The 26,553-nt window shown below is 37.2% G+C and overlaps 1 protein-coding gene across 2 annotated transcripts in view; it reads right to left on the bottom strand.

Annotated features, from left to right (window-relative positions):
* Nucleotides 1-26,553, bottom strand: part of gls.S (glutaminase S homeolog) — a 62,769-nt gene that overhangs the window by 19,185 nt on the left and 17,031 nt on the right. Inside the window, exons 3-15 of one of the 2 annotated variants that reach the window (XM_018239037.2) lie at nucleotides 25,963-26,084; nucleotides 18,429-18,558; nucleotides 17,050-17,129; nucleotides 15,190-15,353; nucleotides 14,089-14,147; nucleotides 12,098-12,130; nucleotides 11,527-11,585; nucleotides 10,442-10,508; nucleotides 9,167-9,217; nucleotides 5,340-5,516; nucleotides 4,320-4,451; nucleotides 2,305-2,397; nucleotides 590-950 (exon numbers count right to left, since the gene is read on the bottom strand). In XM_018239037.2, the coding sequence (XP_018094526.1) occupies nucleotides 798-950; nucleotides 2,305-2,397; nucleotides 4,320-4,451; nucleotides 5,340-5,516; nucleotides 9,167-9,217; nucleotides 10,442-10,508; nucleotides 11,527-11,585; nucleotides 12,098-12,130; nucleotides 14,089-14,147; nucleotides 15,190-15,353; nucleotides 17,050-17,129; nucleotides 18,429-18,558; nucleotides 25,963-26,084 (1,320 nt within the window). In that variant the 3' untranslated portion in view covers nucleotides 590-797. Of the gene's footprint in view, nucleotides 1-589; nucleotides 951-2,304; nucleotides 2,398-4,319; nucleotides 4,452-5,339; nucleotides 5,517-9,166; nucleotides 9,218-10,441; nucleotides 10,509-11,526; nucleotides 11,586-12,097; nucleotides 12,131-14,088; nucleotides 14,148-15,189; nucleotides 15,354-17,049; nucleotides 17,130-18,428; nucleotides 18,559-25,962; nucleotides 26,085-26,553 lie in introns of those variants that run through there. The other variant, XM_018239036.2, reaches the window with a different exon arrangement.

Raw genomic sequence — 26,553 nt, 5'->3', positions numbered from 1 at the left:
AAAGTAAACTGACTACACAGTCTATGTTCTCTAGGGCAACGTCCTAGCAGCAAAAATCATTTAAGTCTATGAAAATCCAGGTTATGTTCTTTAATTTGTACTGGTGCTCAGAGAATTGTCTGTAGTCATTTTACCATAGCTGTAGGATAGCATATGAGAAGCACAATTTTGCTCTGTATAACATAAAGGGATGATAGAACAAAGGTAGTTTGCATCCCTACAAAAAAAAAAAATTAATTGCATATTTCCGTTCTATTTACAAAATAAGCTCTCTTGGAATAGCAATTTTTTTAGTTATAATTCACTTAAAAGTAGGATGCACTGAATTCGGGATTCACTCGAATCTAAGTGCCTGGCTGAATAGAATCCAAATCCTTAAAATCTTGTGACTTTCCTTCACACGAACAAGGAAGACATGATTTATTTTCCACACTGTGCACAGTATATACAAATATGGGATCAGATTCAGCCTGGAATTTGGCTGAATCCTTCATGAAAGGTATGGTATTCTGCTGAATCCCAAAACAGGGGATTCGGTTTATCCCTACTTGAAAGGCCACCATAAAATAAACTCACAAAAAGGAAAATGCATATTTGAAAGCTTTAGTTTATAACACAGATATGTGTACGTCAGACTACATACATAAAAGCAAACATGAAAAAAATAAATATAGTTGTAGCAAGTAGTTTCAGTAGGATGCTACGGCTGCAGTAACATATATACAACATTCTGAAACGAGAGCCATGGACTTTAGTTTCTGTGTCCCGGATTCTCCATTCTATTTATGCCATGGACTTTAGTTTCGGTCTCCCAGACTCTCCATTTTATATACTGCGGAGGTTGAAGAATCTTCATTAGATTCTGGTGACACTTTTTTCCATACTGTGTCTTTAAGAGCAAGCTCCTGCTGCAGGTGTTCATAATCCAATGGTCCATACGAATTCTGATTCTTAAGCAACATACATAATTCATTAGTGAATGTCAGTATTTCGACAGGTCAAGACTTTGCTGCTCTTGCAAAACACGCGCGAGTTGTAGCGAACAAAGCACATATGTTATATGTGACAGACATGGCTATGCAAAGCACATACCAAGTATCTCCGACACACCAGGCAGGTTATTAGATAGCAACACCATTTAGTGCCTCAAACCTTGCATCACTGCCATGCATAAAATCCATGCAACTTGTATGAAAAATCCATAACCTTTAGGTTAATGACATGGGGAGTTGTCTAGCTTTTTGCCACCTAGCTGTTTCTTAATGCATTGGAGGGGGACAACACTGCCCCCATTCTGAGTCATTGTGAATCACTGGTTCACACTAAATTTCATCTGCAACGGACTAGTAAAGCTAAAAAATGCCTAAAAGTGCAATAAAATTTTAACAAGTAAACAAGTATTGTATCCTCTTAAAACAACATCTATGACCCAAACAAGCAACTGTTCTATAACAAGCTCCTTTACAACCCATCTCGTTTTTCAGTAAGAGCTTTTGATTTGGAAAAATATGAACCCTTTATTCAAATCCTGCTTTTTACAATTTATTTTGAAAATAATAATAGGCAAATCTATTTGTACACAAATGTAAAATCTATATTCATTTCTTTGGTTTTAGTTGCCTTGCTGTAAACATGACCTTTGGCATTCTGCTTCAGAGGGCAATAACAAAAAGTGCTAATTAAATCATTAAAAAAAAATAAGTAGAAAAGGCCTAACAGATATTGTATATTTGATATAGTATTTTAATATTATGGTTTAGTTATGGATAATCTTAAATCAGTAAATATTATTTCAGCACTCCAAGCTAGATATACATTATTAAAGAAACTTGCAGGAAAGCTTGCACTAATGTGCATTGCAGAAAAATGAAAAAGTAGAAAACACTTGCACCTATGTTCAACGTGAGTCTAATAAACACGGCTATGTTGGACAAGTACTCTGCTTACAGTTAAAATATCTGTAGTTTTTAGTGGGTTTTCTAGTCATTAAATAGCTTACAAAATCCCAACTTGGATTTTTAGAGGAATTGTGAGCAGTTAATGAAATTAAAACTGAATTATAATGAACTCCTCCTCCACGATCAACCTGATCCAGTCAACAACCAGGAGAAATGAGAGGCTTTTCTATACAGAGCTATCAATCAAAGTTAGGAAAGGATGAAAGGGCAAAAGGGAACAATTATTCATTGGTACTGGAAATATTGTTTTTAAATATGAATAGACATAAGACTATTTTTTATACAAGCCATGTTTATTTAGCTTATATTGACATAGGTGTACATGTCATGAAGATAAAGAACTCACCCTCTGGTCACCTCCTTCCCGACGAGGATCAAGCTTTTTTGCAAAGTGCCTTAAATTATCATAATTATGGAAATTGCAGAGAGATACCAAATCCTGCATGAAAGAAGGCATATTTAATATAAATACTAAACAACTGCAATTTAAAAATTAAAGTGATCCTGGCACAAATGATAAAGAGCTACTTCTACTATTTGAATGTCCATCTACATAGCAGAGATAACACTTCTGTTTCAACTATAATTTTGTAATTGTATTTATGTTTTAAAATCACAAACCTCCTATAGTTCAGAGAAAAGTTTACTGTATTAGAGAGTGTATTGACAAGCAGACATCAGTTAGACAAACATACCTGAATTTCCTGATCAGTTTACATGCTGTAAAATGGATGCAGTATGCATATGTACAATGTATGTATTTAGAGCCTCATGTGCTTTTCCACAGTGCAACAAGGACATTTTATAAAACCCATATTTTAAAAGATAACCCTACTATAAACATTCTATTTTACAAAAGCTTACACAAATGTTATTGGGCTGGGCTGTGTTATAATTGTCTACAGTCTCAAGTTACGTGGCTGTATTTAGGTTCAGTGCTGTTCCTCAATTCCAAAGACACCAATAATAGAAAGATCTTAAAGGACCAGTAACATCAAACACTGAAAGTGATTTAAAGTAATGAAAATATCATGTAGTTGCCCTTCACTGGTAAAACTGACCTGTTTGCTTCAGAAACACTAATTTAGTTCATATAAACAAGCTGCTGAGTAGCAATGGCGGAAATTGAAAAAAGGGCAGTACCATAACTAGAGGGGGGGCAGGCCCTGGTGCGTGACGCGCAGCCGGGCCTCCGCCCCCCTCTGTACACACCGGATTTCAGTGTCGCGCGGGCTGCCGGGGGGCCCTGGCCCGCTCGCACCCCCTGCTCCCCCGGTAGTTCCGCCACTGAAAAAGGCTATATGGCACAGGATAAATAATGGATAACAGATAACATTATGATCTACAGAGCTGCTTTCTGCTGTGTAACTTGAGCCTTTTCGCCTTTGAATAGCAGCCCCCCATGGCTACAAAGCAGCTTATTTATATAAATAATAGTAGTTTCTGAAGCAAACAGTAGCAGCAGTTTTTCCTGTGCAGGGCAACATTGCATTATATTTTTATTACTTTAAAACAATTACATTTTTTGATATTACTGGTCCTTTAATAAAGGATGCAAATTCATTGTAAAGTGCTCTCCTGTAGTAGTAGTATTAGTAGCAGCAGTAAGTGATACAAAGGTGTTGGCAGGCTTGGAGATTTGTGTTAAAGGGGACCCGTCACCCAAAAAAATTATCAAAAATCCTATTTTATCACATTAGTCAAGCAAAATGAACTTAAATTACACTATATAAATTATTTGAATCTTGTTTCCTTCAGTCTGGGAATTCAAAATGATAGCAAACAGGCAGCAGCCATTTTGTGCACACTGTTATTAAGGCAAGCTTTGCATCATCTCAGAATCTTGTTTGTGCTCCAGAATGGGGAACCCAATGTCCATCCCCATGCCCTGGCTACACAATTAAATGGTAAATAGAATGTGGGAATGTGGGGAGAGCAGTGACATCTAGGAAGTGCTGAATGGAAAGTGAAAGTAATTGACAGCTGAGATTTTTAAATGAGTTTACAACAGCTATGAATGCTTTAATAAAAAAATAGAAATTGGATTTCATGTTTAATTTGAAAAGGACTTTTATTATACAGATTTTTGTGTCTGGGTGACAGGTCCACTTTAAATCTGCTGGTGGGAAGGCAGTTTTGGAAGATTTGCCACCTGTGGTAGCACAGATTTAAGAGCAGGTGACAAATCTCCCGTCTCCCATCAACTTAAGCCAAAATGTTCCCCTTGACTCAAAAGCAACCCTGCGGAGCAGTACATATGTTAAAGTTGTTTAACCATGTGTTGTAGTTGTTAGTAAGTAAAAGAGTTAACCACACCATATTAAAAAAAACGATTGATAAAAGTAAATCAAGAAAACTTACTTGGCAGAACTGAATTCCCCGAACACTGTTTCCTAGTTTATCAAGTGGAGGAGACCAACACATTATACCCATGACATTAGGAACAACTAGAAGGATGCCCCCGGAAACTCCAGATTTTGCTGGTAGACCGACCTGTTATAAAGGAAAGTGTTAACACATTACTGTTGCTTTCAAAGAGCTTGACCTTTTCACTTCAGAACAGCTTAGCAAGGATAGAACATTTCTGATATATTAAAAGACAATATTATATCCTGTGGGTCAATATGTACAGTACAAATTCTTAAAAATTTTGAACTTGGCCACCCTCCACAACACACCACCTGCCAACCTCACGTCACCCAATATCTCCAATACCAATATAGCTAATGCACTTTTAAGGGCCCCTTGGGGGATGGGCCCTAGTGCACTCGCATCCTTTACTTTCCTTACACAATGCTGGTAATAAAGTTGGTCAGACTGAAAGCCTTTTCAACAAACTGATGCAGTCCTTGGGAATGGGAATTTTAAGCCTGCCCGATCAAGATCTGGCTGATTTTTGGCCAGATATCAATTGCAGAAGCCCGTTGGAGGGCCCCATACAATGGCCAATAAGCTGCCGAATTTGTCTTGGCATGTGTATGGCCACCTTTGGGGTGGATAAGATTAAAAGGATATGGCTATCAAAATTAATATGTTAAGATTTGTTGCTCTGACTAACCTAATGGTGTAGCTACAGGATGTCATATAATTATTTTCTTGCACAAGACATCGTTTCTGACAGACACTGAATGTGGCAGTGTGTGCCAAAATTCTAAAATTGCTCTTTCAATACAATATGGACAGAGGACTGCTGCTGCTTTTGAATTATAACCATCAGCATTTAACAGAGCTAAGGGCTGTCAGACAATACAGAGAGAATAATATTGGATTTTCCTACAAGACCTAGGTATAGAATATTGAAACAATCAGATCTATTCTAAGCCATTATAATAGAAATATATAATTTGTTGCGACAAGCAGTGAAGGTCTTAAGAGTCTTACATGAAAAGCAAACTCTCCTGAAAAGTCGTACATTCCACAAGAGTGCATTAAACTTAATGTGTTTCTGACTGCTTCAGGACTCAGAATCCTCTCCCCTGTTATCGGACAGAAGCCACCATTGGCCAAGGTTGCTGCCATGACACTGGCCGATTCACAAGTAACTTCTATGGAACATAACTGAAAATAAATAAAACATGTCAGTGATAGGAATTCATGCCTGTACAATTAATATATATATAAATATATATATATATATATATATATATATATTTTTTTTTTTTGGATAAAATTATTTCCTTTTTTTCTGTTATAATTAAACATTATTATACTAAGATATAATTACTCCTCATTGGGAGCAAAACAAGCCTACTGTGTTTATTTAATGTTTAAATTATTTTTTAATAGACTTAAGATATGAAGATCTGAATTACAGAAAGATACATTATCTGGAAAGCCCCTAGCATCCTGGATAACAGGTCCCATACCTGTATACAGAAACGCATACATGTGAATAAAATTACCCAGCTTTTAAATAGGGATGTGCTGAATCCAGGACTTGGACAGATCCCATTACTTTTTTGCAGTAATCTGATTCAGCCATATCCTTAGTCAAAACCAAATTCAGTTCTGCATTTGACCCCAATTTCAGTGGAGGATTTGGTATTCTGCTGGATCCTAGAATTATTTATCAATATTTTTAAATATGTTACAAATGTCAAAAAAAGAAAATGGACTACCAAGTGGAACCCTATAGTTTATCCACCATTAACCTGGCACAGAGTAAGGGAAGTGAAGGTTTACTCTTGTTAACTGCGTGGCTTATGCCATAGTGTAAAAATATACTCTTCAAAAATGTTCAGAAATCTAGTGTAGAGGCTGTTATAGAACAAAGAGAAAACCAACTTTATATTAATAACCATGTCTTGGAAGTGTGTGTGAGAGAGACTAAATATGAATCTGTATGCATTTATGTATGTGTGTGTAATGATAAACATCATTATATATCTCAAAATACTGAGCCAAATGTCTTTAAGAATTCAGGAACTGACTATTTTCTCTGCTTTTGGCAGCTCTGATACTTCTTACTTTGTTTTCATTTAGAGACTGAGTCACAGCCTGGTCATATGGTGTTATGCGAGAGAGTGTCAGAACACATTTCTGCATTAGTGTGGGGAAGAAATTATTATCGAGTTTCTGTGTGGGCGACTGTGTCCGTGTGTAAAAAAACAAGGGTGAGTCTGTCTGCCTGTGTGTGCATGGCTATGTGGGTCTGCTGCACCAAGGAAATGCACCCATTTACTGAACTTTGTATGTACTCAGTTTGCTATGTTCTGGGTCTCTCCACTGATTTGTATCTCTATAATCCTGCTTGCCAGCCCTGCTTCAAATAAATCTAAAAAGTCTCTTAATATTAACCATGAAATGGACAAGACTCTTAGAGAATGAAATTTACTATACTATTCTGCTATGGAGAGGTTTTGAGTGCTGGAATTGTTCAGTGTAAAAATAAAAACTGGGTAAATAGATCGTCTGTGCAAAATAAATACGTTTTCAATATAGTTAGTTAGCCAAAAATGTAATGTATAAAGGCTGGAGTGACTGGATGTCTAACATAATAGTCAAAACATTTTGAAGCTCTCTTGGTTTCCACCGATTGGTACATCTATGTTGTGTGTAGCACCATGGTCCTCGAGGAACGATGTTTCGTTTCACTGTGTACTTGACAAACGTATATGGATGAAATGACAATAAACGCACTCTTGACTCGACTTGAGGATCAGTGGCAATCTCTCTGAACAATTATGTCCCATGTGGCCCCCCTTTAAAGGAAAACTATACCGCCCAAAATGAACACTTAAGTAACAGATAGCTTACATCATATTAAGGAATCTTACCAAACTGGAATATATATTTAAGTAAATTCTGCTCTTTTACATTTCTTGCCTTGAACCCCCATTTTGTGATGGTCTGTGTGCTGTCTCAGAGATCACCTGACCAGAAATACTGCAACTCTAACTGTAACCGGAAGATGTGTGGAAGCAAAAGGCAGAACTCTGTCTGTTAATTGGCTCATGTGACCTAACAAGTATGTTGTGTTTGATATGTTTGTGTGCACAGTGAATCGTACGATGCAACGGGGCAGCCCGTATTTTTTAAAATGGCAATTTTCTATTTATGATTACCCAATGGCACATACTACTAGAAAAGTATTTTATTATGAAAATGGTTTATTTACATGAAGCAGGGTTTTACATATGAGCTGTTTTATGCAATATCTTTTTATAGAGACCTACATTGTTTGGGGGGGTATAGTTTTCCTTTAAAGTCGCTGACTAACAGAGTTAGAGAGCTGAAAAGCAGGAAGTTGTGTTCAGACTATTATGTTAGATATCTGTACACTCCAGCCTTTATAAATTACATTATTGGCTAACTATATTAGAATTTTTTTTTTCTTATTTTGCACATACTATCTATTCATCAAGTTTTTTTTATACTAAACTGTTCCTTTAACAGTAGCTTGATGGATGAGGGCGAGACTTGTTTTTGAGATATGATTTTAAGGATGCATTATGGAGATGATGGGCCCTGTGGCTATCATGTGTATTTTGGTACAGATGGGCAGAATGCAATATAATAACAATTAATCTGTATAGTACTGATAGCAGCCTAAGTCTCTCTCATCATAATGATTATGTGCATGCAGCAATGCTAGGATTTGTTTTGGCTCATACTCCAAGTCCACTGCCATATGTGCAGGGAAATTAGAAAATCTCCTGTGGATCTGATCTACGTATTGAACCTGGGCCCTGAACCTGAATAAAAGGACTGTGGTGCATAAGGATGTAAATAGGAAACTGTGGGCTGCTTGCTTGTTCCAATCAATGAATTCCAACAAATCTTCTACGAGATTTGGCATATCACTTAATTATTGTATATAGTCTAGGAAAAAAGGTGTGCTTTTGGTTGATGACTTGATTGCCTAACTTTTGGCACCTCCAGCAATTGCGACTTTCCTTCTCCTTTAACCCTTAAATGTCCCCCTAATTGGCTTTCATTTTGAGTCCAGTTCCAATACTTCAGCTCCATAGTTTGGGAATCATAAAGTTAATAAAACCAATTCTGTGGAAAAAAACATGTTAAATATAAGCAGTGCACTTAAGTTCATTGAAGATGATAAAGGAATAACAATTATTAAAACTGTACATTTAACACTACTCAGAAATGTATAATATAATAAAATATATGTTCTTGACTTTAAAGGAAAACTATACCCCCAAAATGAACACTTAAGCAACAGATAGTTCATATCATATTAAGTGGCATATTAAAGAATCTCACCAAACTGGAATATATATTTAAGTAAATCTTGCCCTTTTACATCTCTTGCCTTGAGCCACCATTTTGTGATGGTCTGTATGCTGTCTCAGAGATCACCTGACCAGAAATACTTCAACTCTAACTGTAACAGGAAGAAGTGAGGAAGCAAAAGACACAACTCTGTCTGTTCATTGGCTCATGTGACCTAACATGTATAGTTTGTTGGTATCTTTGTTAGTACAGTGAATCCTACGATCCCAGGGGGCGGCCCTTATTTTTTAAAATGGCAATTTTCTATTTAGGATTACCCAATGGCACATACTACTAGAAAAGTGTATTATTATGAAAATGGTTTATTTACATGAAGCAGGATTTTACATATGAGCTGTTTTATGCAATATCTTTTTATAGAGACCTACATTGTTTGGGGGGTATAGTTTTCCTTTAAAATAACATTATTATGTAAAGAAAAAACATAAAAACCCAAAATACATTGCTCAGTTTTGTACCTGGAAATAAAAGTCCAGAATGCCAACCATATCAGTGTGCTCTGGGAAGCACTGCAGAAAGGAAAAGAAAAAGGATAATTAAATGGCACTCAATAACAGTACACACCAATAAGCAAACTATAATTGATTTAGAACATTTACAATTCATAAAAAGACTGGAGTCACCTATAGCAGCCAATGAGAGGTTTATATTCATTATTTTATCTGCAAAAGACACACTTGCTGATTGGTTGCTGTCGATCCTACCCTACTGGAAATGGGCAGAACCCATATAATAAAATTACTCCAGAACTCCAGAACGTTGCATCAGACATATTTGGAAAATAAATTTTTTTCCCCTCTCCTCACCCTCTCGTGAATGCGCTTACACACTAGAATTATAGGGGAAGTTTACTAAGGTATACTATCTTTTAATTCAGGGTAACCAAAGCTTTGTATCTCAATCTTTGTTTGAAACTTTTGTTACAAGAAACATACTTCTAAATAACTAAACATGTTAAAAATAAAATCTAAATATGTGTAAATTTCCAAAGCACTATAGCCCAGAAAACCATACCTTTTTGGAAAGAATGCATTCTGACTAGGTAAATATGTCCTTCTACTCTCCACTACTAAGTTTTCCTAAATGTAGCAGTTTTGATGAAATTACTGAAATGATACTCAGAGCTTGCACTTTGCAGCAGTCTATTTTCATAAATGTCAGCATGTAAGAGATACATGATTGGCAGACAGGGTTAAGAGCAAGGGAGCTGTCTGAACAGGGTGCTCTATTAAGGTACAGGGCAATTTAGGTATACAACTTTCTGGTGGTGTTAACTGCAAAGCACTTTAAGCAATCAGCTGTGACTCGATTTTCTATTTGTAATTTGTTCTGAATAAAGATGAAAGATCTAATTTACTATACAACTGCCAAGGGAAAAAACAGACACAAAGTATCCTATATTTGCTCTTTTCCTTGTGAGCTGCACCCAAAGAAGCAGCCTTTATGCCCTTAAACTTATAGTCTGGAGGACAAATAGTTGTGCCTTTTCTCTCAGTACAATATGGACACTTCAGCAGCACTATATTTGGGTGGGTAATTGTATCCCTGGTACACATAGTGTTAAGTATAGGAGAGATATTAATCCTGGTACCAAGAACTGATAGTGGATAATGCTATCCAGTCGTTAGAGTGACGAGTTGCCATTGTTTATAAAAATGGGGCTCTAACTTGTATAATTTAAATTTCAAGTGCAACTGACATTAGAATTGAAAAATGGGAGATTAGGAGCGAACCTTTTTTTCTTTAAGGTAATATCCAATAGCGAAATTTCGATCTCCACTTTCTCTCTCCGACTGAAACCTTACAAAGTAAAAAGAAGAAATATATTAAAGCCACCACCGCTTATTTGATTCATCACGACAACATACATCTATTTTAAAATAAAAAAATGACTGTACATGCCATTAAGACTTCTTCATAGAGAGCATGATTCATATATACAAGGAGAAACCTACATTCAATGCCAGAACATTCTGTAATGCAAGGGGTAAAAATATTTTAAAGTGACAATGTAAAAAAAAAAGAAAGTTAAAAAGCGGAGGTAAAATGTCACTTTGTGTCTGCTCTCAATTTCCATAAATATAAAAAGTTGTGTCTAAAGCACATGTAGCATTGACAGGTGGATCTCCAATCAGAAATGATCAAGCAAACATGTAGCAGAGGTCTACCAGCACATACATGTGCTTCACATAGTAGTTTCCTTAGATTACTATGGGATACAGTTACAGGCAGGGAGGGCTGTTTGGCCTGTAGTAGTGAAAACAACCCTTTGACATTAGCAAAGCTAAATGGTCCTCTAAAGAATAACCCCACATTTTCTATCCAATTGCAAATTATGTTTTTCTTTGCCTAACTGTGGCTGATTGGTTGTCTTTTATACATGTGTGCCTGGGCGAGAGAAGAAAAATGTTCAGGCTGTTTGGATTAAGCTAAAGGTTTTGTGTTATTAACTTTGCAGATTACATGACATTTGCGTTGGCAAAGAGGAAACATGGGAGTAGAGTATGTAATTTAAAACGTGATTTTTTTCACTTCCTTGGTCATAAGTAAGCTTTATTAGAAAGCAAGCAATTATTTTTATGAAGAGAGGGCTCCCATGTAGTCTTTTCATAATTATATTTTTACAGTACTCCATCAAATGAAAAAAGAAAATAACCTGGGGAGAATGAAATAGCAAAGATAATTAATGAATTAGGAGGGCCGTTTTAATTGTGTTTATTCCTGAATGTATGCCCTCTTTAATACAGAAAATCAAAACTTGCAGTTCTAAGAGTGTGAATGCTATAAGGACAAAAAATATATTAAGTTAGTCACTTACGTGGCATTACTGAACCCCACATATTCGTTACCAGCCATCCTATTTAAAAACTGCATCACCTACAAATACAAAAGACAAAAATTAGTTTTAAAAACCTTGGGGCTCATTTTGGTTGAATCAACATTTGCATTGTTATAAGCAGACTAATGGCCACACAACAGGCTAAAGGACCAGTAACACCAAAAAATTGAAGTGTTTTAGATGCATTTAAATATAATGTACCATTATTCTGCACTAGGTATGGGATCACTTTTCCAGAAACTTGCTATCCAGAAACATCTGAATTACTAAAGGCCATCTCCCATAGGCTGCATTTTAAGAAAAAAAATTATATTTTCATTTTTTTATTCATTTTTCTCTATAAAAACAAAAACAGTGGCTTGTACTTGAAGTTTTAGCTGCATAACAATCCTATTGATATTTAATGCATACAAGATTTTTAGCAGACATAAGGCATAGTGTTCCAAACTGCAATTGTAATTCTTAGTATCAGATCTAGATTTCTAATGTTTTAATTTGTTTGTTCTATTGCTTAGTCTCTCAACACTGTAACAACAAAATATTTACTTACATAATCAAATTTTTCTGCATTGCTTGCTCCTTGCTGTAAAAGGAAAAAAAAACATTTCAATATTTGTATAGGCAACTCTACCCCCAATAATGAAAATACTAGCATAAAATTAAACTTTTGCATGGCATCAATTAAAGGGATAGTGTCAATCTTGATGGTGCAGTTTTTATTTATTACAGGATTATATGAGGAGCAAAATGAATTGCTGCATTCTGAAAACATTTCCCCTTTTAAATATTTCATATAACTTTTACTGAACAAAAATATACAGATGTCTTGTTAAACGCAGCAATCATAAATAAAAAAATATAGAAGTAGAAAAAAAAAAAAAAGATATCACTCTCTTTTCTTAGATTCTGAAATCAACTCTCATTCAGCTAATATAATCAGCTGCTTCAGCTACATTGTTTCAAGAGTGAGAGCCAGTTGTCAAGAAAATTCGAACATCAATAAGATCAATATCTTGGTGGATTATGTATGCACTGTCAAAAAAACAAAAAACACCCACAAACACCTGTCCATGTTACATTAACCATTTGCCTGGTAATTGCTTCTAAGAACATATACCGGGGAAATAAAAAATTGACATTCACTCCACAGGAGCAGTTGGCTGGTTGGTAACTGGAGCCTCCCACTATCAGCCAGCTCAGTGAGGAAGGTCATGGTATCAAAAATAAATCCTTGTAAGCTTAGATTTACTGTAAAGCAAAAGCAAGACACATGTGGCCTCACATAGTAGCACCATTTCATTTGGAAACTAGACTTTGGAAGAGTTAAAGCAAGTAATGCACTCTTAAAGAAAACACATTTCCTTCTCTTTTATAAAGGAGCATTTTTTTTTGTGTCTAATGTGTAAGATTTATCACTATAGACGAACATTGCCATAAAGCTATTGCACAAAGCTCAATAAATATATTTCATCAGCCTCCCAGTAACCAATACTACTATCTGATATTTAAAAACCATCAACATATTTTACAGCACTGTACAAACAAGAGTGTCTACATCACATATACACATTACGTACAAATACTGGCTACTAGGCTACAGTGTGAAACTGAATAAACACAGACATTTTGAGCAATGTCTGCATTTAAAGGAAAACTTTACCCCCAAAACGAATACTTAAGTAACAGATAGTTTACATCATATTAAGTGGCATATTAAAGAATTTTACCAAACTGGAATATATATTTAAGTAAATATTAGCCCTTTACATCTCTTGCCTTGAACCACCATTTTGTGATGGTCAGTGTGCTGTCTCAGAGATCACCTGACCAGAAATACTGCAACTCTAAATGTAACAGGAAGAAGTATGGAAGCAAAAGGCAGAACTCTGTCCGTTAATTGGCTCATGTGACCTAACAAGTATGGTTTGTTTGGTATGTTTGTGTGCACCGTGAATCATACGATCCCCAGGGGGCGGCCCTTATTTTTTTAAAATACCTAATGGTGCATACTTAAAAAGTATATTATTATGAAAATGGTTTATTTACATGATACAGGGTTTTATATATGAGCTGTTTTATGCAAAATATTTACAGAGAGCAACATTGTTTGGGACTATAGTTTTCCTTTAAGGAGTTAATCAGATATACCCATTCACAGTACAGGTTTAGAATCCGTTATCTGGAAACCCATTATGCAGAAAGCCATCTCCCATAGAGTCCATTTTAATCAAATATTATTTTTTTTTTTTAAATGATTTCCTTTCTCTCTGTAATATTGAAACAGTGCCTTGTACTTGATCCAAACTATGATATAATGGATCCTTAGTTGGGGCAAAACAGTCCCATTGGGTTTCGTTTAAGTTTACATTTTTTTTCCAGTTGACCAAAGGTAAGTAGACACAAATTATGGAAAGATCCATTATCCAGAAAACCGCATGTCCCGAGTATTCTGGATAATAGGTCCCATACCTGTATTTCTATTTAACTATAAAACCAGTTAGAAGAAGAAAAAAAAAAAATTGTTTTCTACAAATAACTCACCTTTATTAAAGAAGTGATCACAATAGCACCAGCATTTACCATAGGATTGTGCGGTTTGTCTGAAATATGAATAAAGTATTAGAAGTCTTGAAATATGATGGGTCTTAAATAGGTTTTTCACCTTCCAAAAAAATTTTCAGTTCAGTTGTTTTCAGATTGTTCACCATAAACAAAGACTTTTTGCAATTGCTTTCCATCTTTTACCATTTTCCCAAAATTGAAGTCGTAATATTCGTTTAATATTATATTTTACTAGATCTCAGTGATCCAGGTGCAGACTCTGAACTGTTACAAATTGCTACATTTAGTTGCTACATTTCTCAGCAGCATCTGTGGAATATTAGCAACTATTGTATCACTTCTAACAGCTGCTTTTAAGAGCAAAGACACACACGAAAATTCGGGGAGATTTAGTCGCCCGGCGACCAGGTCCGGATTTGTAGAGAGGCCACCAAGGCCCGGGTCTAGGGCGGCAGGATTTTAGGGGGCGACATGCTGCCCAACCACACCCACATTGGTTCAGAAACACTGGGGATGAGCAGGAGATACAACAGTTTTTTAAATCTTCTGTGCGCCAATCCCCATTTCCAGTCCTGATGATGAAATTTGAATGACGTGGTCGACGAACGACAGCAGGCCTAGGGGTGCCCTCTATGTAAATCCGGCCCAGATGTCAACAAATCGCCTCTTCTTCGGGCAACTAATCTCCCCGAACTGCCTACCCGTCGGCTAGAATCAAAATCTCCAGCAGGATCGCGCTCTGAGCGCTTCGTTTTCGTTGCCTCACAAGGAAACTTCGGAAAACGAAGCGTTTCAACACGCCACCGATTTACAGTAGATTCTATCCGGTGGGAAGGCTTTTCGGAGGGATTAGTCGCCTGAAAGACTCCTGCTATATAAGAGTGATACATTGACTGCATTTCATTACAAGCTGTTTTATTTATAATAAAGCCTTCAGGAGTATATCTGGAAAGCCATGAATGAAACAGACTTGTTTCAGCTGTTGATGAATAGTGTACTACAGCACAAAAACATTGTATTATATGCATTACAGTTCAACTGAAAAGTTTATTGTTGAAAAATACATATACATTCACCTACCATCTTCATCTAGAAATAATTTGTTGAAGCGTAAGCCACTGGGCTCTTTCCCAACATATCTGTGCACATACTCTGTACTGAGGTCATTTACTGCAATGGCATATTTTAAAGGTTTCACACAAGACTGGAGGCAAAATGGTACTTTGGTATCACCTGCTGAATGCCTGTGAGGAAACAGATTAAAAGGAACACAAGTAACTCATCTAAACTGAATACATAAAGACAAATGCTTTTTCAAGTAACATGTCAACGGTAAATTGGGACAACAGGCCTAGTGGCTACTCTTGAGGAGTGGGGGTGGCAGTAAAGAGAGTTCTTTACATAAAATAAATACATATTATAAACTATATCATAAATTCATTAAATATATATAAAAATTGTAACGTTTGCCCGTGTTATTACAATCTAAATTCAACTTCATCCCCTTTAATTTATGTAACAACATTATGCCTTCTAAGAATGAATACCCCTCCTCCAGAATTGCTGACAATTTTATTTCTTGATTTTAGCCAAACCATTATGCTGTGCTTATGTCAAATGTGCACTGTTCATTTTGCAAACATTGTGACCTTTATGATCGTGGCCTGACTTTTAAGCAATGATGAGGGGAAACAGATTAGACACTTTGATCAGTCAGAACTGTAGGTTTATTGCTACGTTAAAAGAAAACCAATTAAATAATTTCAAAAAATATGTACAGTTATTTAATAACTGTATCGGTGCGTAATCATTACATGGAAACAGCAACGGTGTTTAAGAAACGCTTACACAGTATATGTGTCAGATCTTCAACACGTTGCTGACATTTGAAATTCTAATTTGGAATGATAATCTCTTAATCTGTTCTTATAAAGCCTTCCATCCTATAGGCACTAGTCTCTGAGGGGAAAAAGGCAGTGCCATTAAGTATGTATTAAACTAGGGAAAGCTTCAGAGACTTTAAGGCTCATTTACCAAATTTAAAGCAAGATACAAAGTATAAGTAAACTGCCATGCTTTAGCACCCAAGACCAGAGGCATAACTTGGTCCTTTTCCCTGTACACAAGTGCAGAGAGGGCTATATTAAAAGGATCATGGGTTATGAGGAGGGTGATGGGAGAGTGTTAGATGGGATGGGGGGCTTACCCACTATACTTCTCCAATGAATACAGCAGTCCTTGCATTGTGAAGTGGTGTATTCAAAAGTGGGCAGGATGAGAACATCACGTGGGCTTTAAAGTGGTATTTCACCTTTAAAATAACTTTTCGTATGTTTTAGAATGGCTAATTCTAAGAAACTTTTCAATTTGCCTTCATCCATTTTTATAGTTTTTGAATTATTTGCCTTCTTCTGACTCTTCCCAGCTTTCGAATGGTGGGTCACTGACCCCATCTAAAAAACAAATTCTCTGTAAGGCTACAAATGTATTGTTCTTGCTAGTTTTTATTACTAATCTTTCTATTCAGGCCTCTTCTATTCATATTCCTGTCTCTTATTCATCTCAATGCATGGTTACTAGGGTAATTTGGACCCTAGCAGCTGAAATTGGAGAGCTGCTGAATAAAAAAAGCTAAATAACTCAAAACCACAAATAATAAAAAATCAATCGCAAATTGTTTCAAAATATCACTGCTCTACATCATACTGAAATTAAACTGAAAGGTAAACAAGCCCTTTAAGTTTGAATATTGGCATGTGCATGGTACAGAGCACAGCAATCCCCTGGATGAAAGTGCTGTGTAACTGTACACTAAGGGACACAATTTTGTTCCATTTAGGGTTCTTCAATTTGGGTCCAGGGATATAATAAATGAGCCCTTTTAAACTTTGCAAGATAACGGACTGCACTAGGGTTAATACTTATTTTTGAAGAATTTACCTTTGGCCATCTACAGTACAAATAGAAACTCCCCACAAATCAGGGCTGAATTTAGCTATTTGAGGAATGTAATCTGCAACCTGTAAAGAAAAGAAAGAAACCGTTAGATAAAACAGGTTGTCCTGAAAATAAGATTTGTAATACTGTCAACTACAAAATAATAGCGGCAAGTGATTCCAAACAAAATAGTTTTTGGCTATTCAGTTAGAAACATGGATACATGCTGTAGCATTGCAGTTTTTATATAATTGATAATGATTTACAATATATGCATCTGCTTTGATATATGAATCAAATCCTTGGTTTAGGTAAAAGCAGCAGCTTTTTGATTGGCTATTGTCCAATGGTCAAGCTACCATGTCTTTGCTCTATTGATTAGTTATAAATGTGTTTATGACAACAGTTTGCAGCAACAGACTTACTAAGCGGGTTATTTACTAAACTCCGAATGCAAAAATCACAAAAAAATTAGATTTTTTTTAAAATAAAATCCGACTTTTTTTAAAAAAAAAAAAAATCACAAATTTTTCGAAATTTATTAAACCCAGAGGAGTCCGAATCTGAAAATCCACATCTCAGACCTGTCGAGGTTGCATATAAGTCAATGGGAGAAGTCCCAATGATTTTTTGATGTGCCAAGGTTTTTGGCAATAACCCGATGTTTTCTGAGCTTTCGGATGAAAAATCGGTGAAAATCTGATTTTTCACGATTTTTTAACGAACAAAAATTTCGGGAAAGTGTATTAATAAATAAGCCCAAAAAACCCATGAAGACGGTCGGAGTTTTTTCAGAAAATATTGAGATAAATTCGAACTTTGATAAATAACTACCTAAGTGTAGTATTGGATACTATTATCAGTTCACCATAAGTGGGTGTCAAAAATCCCAGACATGTTTTTAAGAAATTGGCAACATGGGAGTATTTTTATTTTCTATTGAAAAAGGGATTGTAGTGTAATGGATAGCAGGTCCTCTAACAATGTAAGGCATGTGTGTAACAGTATACTTGTGAAAAATGCATATACATTTGCAATGCAATTCAGCAGAACATTGTAGATTTCATCAACACAGTCAATAAGACTTGAGAGTTTGGATAAAATGTTTTATTGGTTGCCCAAAAGCAGAAAAAAAGATGCCACAAAAAAAAAAGGCCATAGATGTTAATTTAGTTTGCTACAAAAATGTTGCATGACAAAATAAAATTTTCATGTGGCAAAGATTTGTGACCAAAAAGTTTAGCAAATTTTTCAGCAAAGCAAAACTGGACAGGCTTGCTCATCACTATTTTTGACTTCAAATATTATAAATCATATCATTCTCTAAACTGGTTGCAGCTGTTGCTATTTGCGTGATCTAAGCTGAGTCAGTGAGACCGTACCTTTCCGCCAGACAACATCCTGGCATTTTCATAAAGTTCATCGATGTGTGATGTAAAAGACATAAAGTCAGGAATCACAAACTTTCTTCGAAAGGCCTGTGTGAGCAGCACAATGTTGCTTTGAACACACCTACATCAAACAAAAAGTAAAATGAAACATTTTTAAAATAAGGTCAGTCTTTCATGTTTAACAGTTATCTGGATATCATTTTTTCATACTTATGAACATGATTGTTTAATGGCACTTTCTGTATAATCAGCAATAGGTTTTTGTTCACACACACAAATTTCTGCAGTGGGGAAAGTGCCCCTTCTTTATTGATTTATATCACCAACATCGTTTCGGGCACTGCAAAATTTTGTGTGTGCGGATCCGTGAACAAAAAGCTGCTGTTGCTAAGGGGCCGTGCCGGGTTAGCGGAGAACCAGCACCACTACTGCAGAGTGATCCCCCGGGGAGGGGGGTGTATTGCACTTTTGATTAGTTACAAAATAGCTTGGGTGGCTAGGGCAAAAAAATGGTTAAATCTGTTATTGAGGGAAAAACTGCAGCCAGAAATAAATATCTTATCAGCCAGGCACCTCACCACACTGAAACACATAGATTTTCCCCGATAGATACATTATACACATATTTTCCTCTTTTCTTGTTAAAATAATAAAATGTACTACCTTTTGATCTCACTCCCTTAAGTAACTTTTCCCTACAAGCCTCTTCCATTTAGAATTAATTTCTTCTTTCATTACTGTTATTCTCTACTCCCTCCCCATTCTTATCTATCTTTAATATATTTAATTTTCTTTACTTTGTTACCCTTCTAGCCTGCCCTTTTTCTTTCACTCCACTTGTTACTCTCATGCACTGGTTCACCTGCTTTTCCTTCATGTCAACTTCAGCCCTGTGTTACCTTGGGGACCTAAGCCTTAGGCTCCCCAAATCTGTCTGTCTCTAAAGCTGGCCATAGACGCAAAGATGCAGTCATACAAAATGAAGATTCAGATGATTTTCAGATCACGTGTGGAATGTCCAGACATTTTACTTACCATGGCGATCGATCTTTTAGTCGATCAGAAAGGTTAGAAAGTTTCTCTCCGATAATGATAATATCTCTGCATGTATCGCCTGACAATATCAGTGGGTTACTGTCATTACTATTTGTCGGGCATGACTTTTGCACGATCACCGTCTGTCAATTTATGGCCAGAACATCGTCTGAGTTGTTCTTTTTCCTACATCTTTTAATCTGAATGGTTAATGGTAGTTCGTGGCACAAAGAATAAAATCTGCACTTCTCTGGCCAGCTTAATTGTTAGAGACACCATGCAGAGGTAATAAATCATTGAGGGAAGTATGTAGCTCTTAGAGGCACATTTATCAAAGGTCGAATTTGAATTCATGTGAGTTTTTTTTTTAACTCTAATAAATTTGAATATACTTGATTCAATTTGATTGGGGGGTTATTTAATAAAAAAATGTAATATCTAAAACTCGAACTAATATTACTGACCTGAAAACTCAAATCTAATCTGAATCGAATTCGGCTAAACTGGAATCGAGCTTTTTCTCCAAAAAAAAAAAATCTAATGTCAAGAAGGTTACTAACCACTTAAAAATGATCACTGGACCTCTCCCACTGATTTATACATGAACTCGGCAGGTTTTAGGTGGTGAATAGTCTAATTCAAATTTTTAAAGGGCCATGGTTTGATAAATCTCGAAATTCTAATTAAAATTCAAATTGAGTTTTGATTATTCACAATTTGAATTTTGAGAGTTTTGACAATAAAGAAAATTCGAATTTTCAATTTGACTCTTTAATAAGTCTGCCCCATGGTGTTTGGAGTTCCCTTCCCCTATGCACAATTCTACTTCAAGAGATCTCAGGGATTAGCATTGCTAGGGCTGTTATGCATATATACTTTATGGTTACATTGTATCATTTTTTTTAAATTTCAAAAGGGATACACATTAAAATGTGGAGGTACAGATGCTATTAATAGCATTTAGCTAGTAGCACTCATAATATGCGGTTGGTTTGAAATCATAGTTCAGGGTTCGGCCAAGATTTGGCCTTTTTCAGCAGGATTTGGCCGAATCTAAGTGCCTGGCTGAACTGAATGAAAAAAAAATATAGAGTATAGAGTTTCTGAGAAATTCAAAATGGTTAAATAGGCCTTTGTACATAAAAAAATACCAAACCAAAAATAACTTCTACAATTAGAGCATCTTGCCTACCTCATTATGATAGAAAGACAAAATAAATACAAAGATGAATGCCTTTTCTGAATTGTTTGATAGCACATATGCAAATCATTTCCTAATTATGTTTTATGCAAAGACCCCAAAATGTAAAAAAGTGCATTACATCTTTCACAAACTACTCTTTAGCTCGTGCAAACCAAACAACCCAGCAAACGGAGCTTATTAACGAGTTCCAAAACAGTAAGGTAAACAACATATACTTCTTATATTTGGAAAATAGACACCCTAGAAAATTGGTAAAATATGGTTTTCAGGCACTGCTAGAGGACAGAAATTATTACATCAAAAAAAGCTTTTACTTTATATTCCTATCAATACAGCCAATTATTTTTTGATATACAAAACTACACTCAAACATATATATGCAATATGCATGGGTACAGTACTGGTACTCTAGCTAGAAGGTAGTATCCCTAAAGATTTTAAAGTGTTCCTCCATGTGATTCCAGACTAGAAGTATGGGCTCCTGAAGGCACGTTCAGATCAGCTTTAAATGTGAATATTTAGCTTCAGTAATTGATTGCATAAAAAGAATAAATGATACAAGACTAGTGCTCACTAACCTCACTGCACTGCTCCAGTTTTTCCCAATGGTTAATAAACATGGAGCAAAATTTAATCAGTTTGGGAAACCTTTCCAGGACTACTACCCTTTTATCTATGGCTTTTATTCTTGGTGTGGTTCACCTTTAAGTTAACTTTTCGTATGTTACATAATTCTAATTTCAATTGGTCTTCATTATTTATAGTTTTTTTTTTTAATTTGTCTTCTTCGGACTCTTTCCAACTGTCAAATGGGGGTCACTGACCCATCTAAAATCAAATGCTCTGTAAGTCTACAAATATATTGTAATTGCTACTTTTTATTACTTATCTTTCTATTCAGGTATTCCTATATCTTATTCAAATCAATGCATGGTTGCTAGGGTAATTTGTACCACTGGATTGCTGAAACTGCTATCTGGAAAGTTGCTGAATAAAAGGCTAAATAGAAAATGAAATCCATTTGCAAATTGTCTCAGAATATCAAGATCTGCATCATACTTAATATACCCCTTTAATACCTACACACAACCCTGATCCTATGTTACATGCATGCAATCGCTCAATATGCAAAGATGTGTCTCCCAACATGTCCGGAAGCTCCCTTTTGGTGCTGAAGGTATATTGTTCATAGATAAAAGGAAGCAGCCCTTAAAGGAGAAGGAAAGCTACGGAGGCAGTTTATTGCAAATAGATTAGCTGCAATAGTGCAAGCTAGAATGCTATATTTATTCTGTAGAATCTTTTACCATACCCGAGTAAAAAGCTCTAGAAACTCTCTGTTTGTTTAGGATAGGAGCTGCAGTATTAACATGGTGTGACATCACTTCCTGCCCGAGTCTCTCTCTGCTCTGGGCTCAGATTACAGTAGAGAAGGGAGGGGGCGAGGGAAGAGAAACAAACTGAGCATGCTCTTGCCCAGGGCAATGATGTTTAAGCTGAAGGCAGGAAGTCTGATACAGAAGCCCATGTGTACACAATAGAAGGAAAGAAATGCTGTGTTTCTTTTGATAGGGGACTCAGAGCAGCACTACTTTTGGGGTTTACTGGTATATTTAGATGGACCTTTCTGATAAGGCTTACTTAGTTTTAACCTTTCCTTCTCCTTTAAAGGGGATGTAAAGGCAAAAAAAACAACCCATTTTTACTTTCATTAATGAAAAAGAAATCTATCTCCAATATACTTTAATTAAAAAATGTGTACTGTTTTTATAATAAACCTGACTGTATGCAGTGAAATTCCCCCTAGTTTTGCTCTGACAGCTGCAGATAGGAAACGTCAGACGGTCCCTAACTGCTCTGCAGGGAAACGATCATACTTTCAAACGGCAGGGGGGAGCCTCCCCACCTTGCTTCCCTGGCCTCAAGCAGCTTTGTAGGTTTCCCTGTAGAGCAGCCGGCAACTGTGTAGAGATTTGTATCCGCAGACCCAGTGCAGTCTGTATATTCAGATTATTAATGTCTTATATAGGCTTCTACGGCAGATATTATTTGACTTGTGCTCAGTACTGTAACTAGAGTGGGGGCGGGTCCTGGTGCATGACGTGCAGCTGGGCCCCCGCCCCCCTCCGTACGGCCCGCATTTCTGTGGCGGTCGGGCTGCCCTGAGGGGGTGCGGGCCCTGGCCTGCTCACACCCCCTGCTCCACCGGTAGTTCCGCCACTGCTTGTGCCGTTTTCATACTTCATGACGATCCCTAAGCTTAACCTCCCAACTGAAGCCCAGACCACACTGAGCATGTGCATAGTCTTGGTCTTGCAAAGATGTTTAACAAAGTTACAAGATGACAGCCCCCTGCGGCCACTTTGAAAACATAAATCAGTTGTTTAATTAGGCTTCACGTGCAGTAAGTTCATGTTTATGTTTAGTATAAAAAATACAGCATTTCTAGCATTATTCTATTTTAGGCTTTAGATCCTCTTTAGGCTAAGGTCACACTGGGCGATAAGTCGCCCGTGATTTTTAAAAGAAAGTCGCGGCGACAAGGCGATCGCCTTTGTACAAAACGAAAGTTTAGAGCGACTTTTACCAGGAAGCGCTTATCATCCCATAGTGCTGTGCGCCACTTCCATATGCTGTTTGTCTGTACTGGTGCGGCCTCTCATATCGTTGTTACGTAGGGTCTTGATATCTCAGCTTTCGCTCCAAAAAGTGTCTCTGCGCGTTTTAAAGCTACAGGAGATCTCAAACTGTGCTGTGTACATATTAGCTTGCGATTTGCATGAATCTTGATGTGTTGACAAAACTAATGACTTGTCACCAATACTCGCTTTTAAAAATCGCCCAGTGTGACCTTAGCCTTAAAAGAGCTTCTAAACTATACAGTACACTTTATGCTTATTATTTATCTATGCGTATACAAACCAAAGAACAAACAGCTCTAAGAGAATTTACTGGAGGTTCATTAATGTGGAGTCAAGTTACTTGGTATATTAAGGTTAATATAGTTAAGCATGTTTAATCATCACCTTAATTTTACTACTGGCCACAAATCGGTGAACGAACGGAAATTTCCAGTAGGGATGACAACAAAAAAAAAATAATAATTGAGAGAAAATTTAAGAAAAGGCAGTAAGAGAATAGCAAGAAAGAGAAATTGCATGATAGGAGGAAGCATTTAAAGTATGGATAAGTCTTTTCTTGTTTCTTCTGTATTACCTTAAAGTTTTAGGGCTATTCCACACGGGGAGATAGCGACGCGTTTGCGGTCGCGTCGACAAAGCGCCGCGACAGTCGCCGCGACCGGCGCAGGCGACAGTTTTGTATGGGCGCCTATGTAAAAACGCCTGTGCTAACCACACGAGGCGATGCGCTTTTCAACAGTCGCCTGAAAAAGCCTCGCCAGGCCACAGGCCACAGGCGTTTTTACATAGGCGCCCATACAAAACTGTCGCCTGCGCCGGTCGCGGCGACTGTCGCGGCGCTTTGTCGCCGCGACCGCAAACGCGTCGCTATCTCCCCGTGTGGACTAGCCCTTATTGTTCTCCCCTGCAGCCCCCACCTTTTTGCGCCATATTAAAATTCTACTTTTAGAAGATGGTAGCACTTTATTCAAAGAAGGCATAGTATTAAAAGTGTTTTAATAGGCTGGAAGAAGCAGGGGAGGCACGCAAGTGTTCCCCCCTCGTAAAATATAATTTTTGGGGAAGAAGCAGGGGAGGCACGCAAGTGTTCCCCCCTCGTAAAATATAATTTTTGGGGAAAACGCTGCATTAAGCATGTTACACAGTGGTGTAACCACTAGTGATGTGAGGTTTACCCGTGGGTCGGGTGGGTTCGGGCCGACCCCTGGATAAAATCTGCGGGTCGAGCTCTTCTCCTGCTCTCCCCGCCCACGGCCTAGTACTGCCGGCGCCGGAATTTATAGACTTCCGCCTACGCCGTCCCTTTTGCGACGTCACTGCGGGGCGGGCGCGGGTCTATAAATAAAGGGGAGCAGCGGGCCCGGGTCAGGTGCAGGTAGGGACTCTCGACCCGCACATCACTAGTAACTACCATATAATGTGCTCGAGGACTGCTGTATGCGTCCTGTTCCCTAGCCCTGTCACAGCTGTAGGTTTCCCAACTGCCGCAAATAACGTAGCAGAGTTTGGGTGAGGTTGTAGGAACGTGTTTGCTCAGCTGATGGTGCAAGCCTCTCCCAAAAATGTTGGGCCTGGCTCTATTAAGTGACTCTGTTGATGTTAGGATAATAACATACAGAATCAATTTTTAGGTATGGACAAATACTGGATTCATAATAACATTTGGCCAAATACTACACCAAATATTAATTTGCATATATACATATTGAATAAACAGTATCAAATTGTATATATCAGTTGTCTAGTACTTAAAGCGATACTGACATGTTCCTATAAAAATCATAGCAATGTGTCCATACCTAGGAGGCGGAGCTGATGCACGCTGAATATTTTTTTCATGGATCTTCCGCCTTGCTTCAGTGACACTGGGCCGGGGCCGAGCAATCCTTCCATAGGATGTAGTCTTGTTTTTATTTGTAATTATCTTATGGAAGGATCGCGCTGCCCCCAGCCAGCATCACGTACAGCAGCTTTTAGATATGGACACGCTACTATAATTTTTATATGAATGTGTCAATATCGATTTAAAGTTGGGAAATAGTTATGCAGAACATTCATTTGTGTGATTTATAAGGATTGGGCCAAATTCAACAAGATGTGCTAGGATTCTGCCAAAGCCAACATAATCCTGGATTTAGGACATCCCTCGTGTTAGATGACCTGTTCAAATAAACCACAAAAATAGTGTCTACATCAAAGTTAATTTTAAGGAATCTATAGGATGCATGGCTGAAAAGCTCCAGAAAATATGCTATCACCAGAAATATAGCAAAATGTTCTGATGAAGAGCTTCCCAAAAAGATTTACACATCACAAAAAGAAAAGAAAAAAACAACAACAACATATACTGCTGTGCTCAATGGATATTAAAAACAAGCCTTTAAAAAAAAAAAAAAAAAAGTCTGACCTATTACAGACAAATGAGCTTTGCCGGGATTATTTAGTGAACTATTATGGTGTTTAGTAGACTGTAGTAGAAATGTAAAAAATCCCAGGATTCAAGCATTCTGGATAACAGATTCTATATCTGCACCTGCCAAAATAATGCTGTTCAATTATGTTAACTAATTAATGCGATCCAAGTTACAGAAAAAAACCCTTATCTGAACAACCCCAGGGTCCAGGCATTCTGGATAACACTTACTTTTTAAAGAGTTCCTTATCTAGCATGACACCATCAGACATTGTTTGAAGAGACGTTCTTAGCATGTCCATGCATTCTTTCAACCTGGGGTCAGATGTATGTAATCCTGTAGCCTTTAATGCCTGCATAAGGAAATAAGAAATAAATCAAATACGAGATTTCCTCGTGAGGCAATTACGGGCGACTTCGGAAAACGAAGCGCTCAGTGTGCCTGCCCCCAGGCGATTTTCATTTTAGCCGACGGAAGGCAGATTGGGGAGATTAATCGCGGTGAAGAAGAGGACATTTGTGACCTGGCGACTAATCTCCCCGAATTTGCCCATGTGGCCAGAACCTAGAATAGTGGTCTCCAACCAGTAGCTCGTGAGCAACATGTTGCTCTCCAACCTCTTGGAGGTTGCTCCCAGTGGCCTCAACGCAGGAGCTTATTTTTTAATTCCAGTCTTGGAGGCAAGTTTTGGTTGTATAAAAAACAGGTGTACTGCCAAACCGAGCATCAATGTAGGTTGACAATCCACAAAGGGGCTACTAAATGGCCAATCACAGCACTTATTTGGCACCCCAAGAACATTTTTCATGTTTGTGTTGCTC

The sequence above is a fragment of the Xenopus laevis genome, chromosome 9_10S (genome assembly GCF_017654675.1).
Source record: "Xenopus laevis strain J_2021 chromosome 9_10S, Xenopus_laevis_v10.1, whole genome shotgun sequence".
In the NCBI taxonomy this organism is placed as follows: Eukaryota; Metazoa; Chordata; class Amphibia; order Anura; family Pipidae; genus Xenopus; species Xenopus laevis.
The sequence above is the reverse complement of the archived record's forward strand: the minus strand, read 5'-3'. Positions and strand labels throughout refer to the sequence as shown.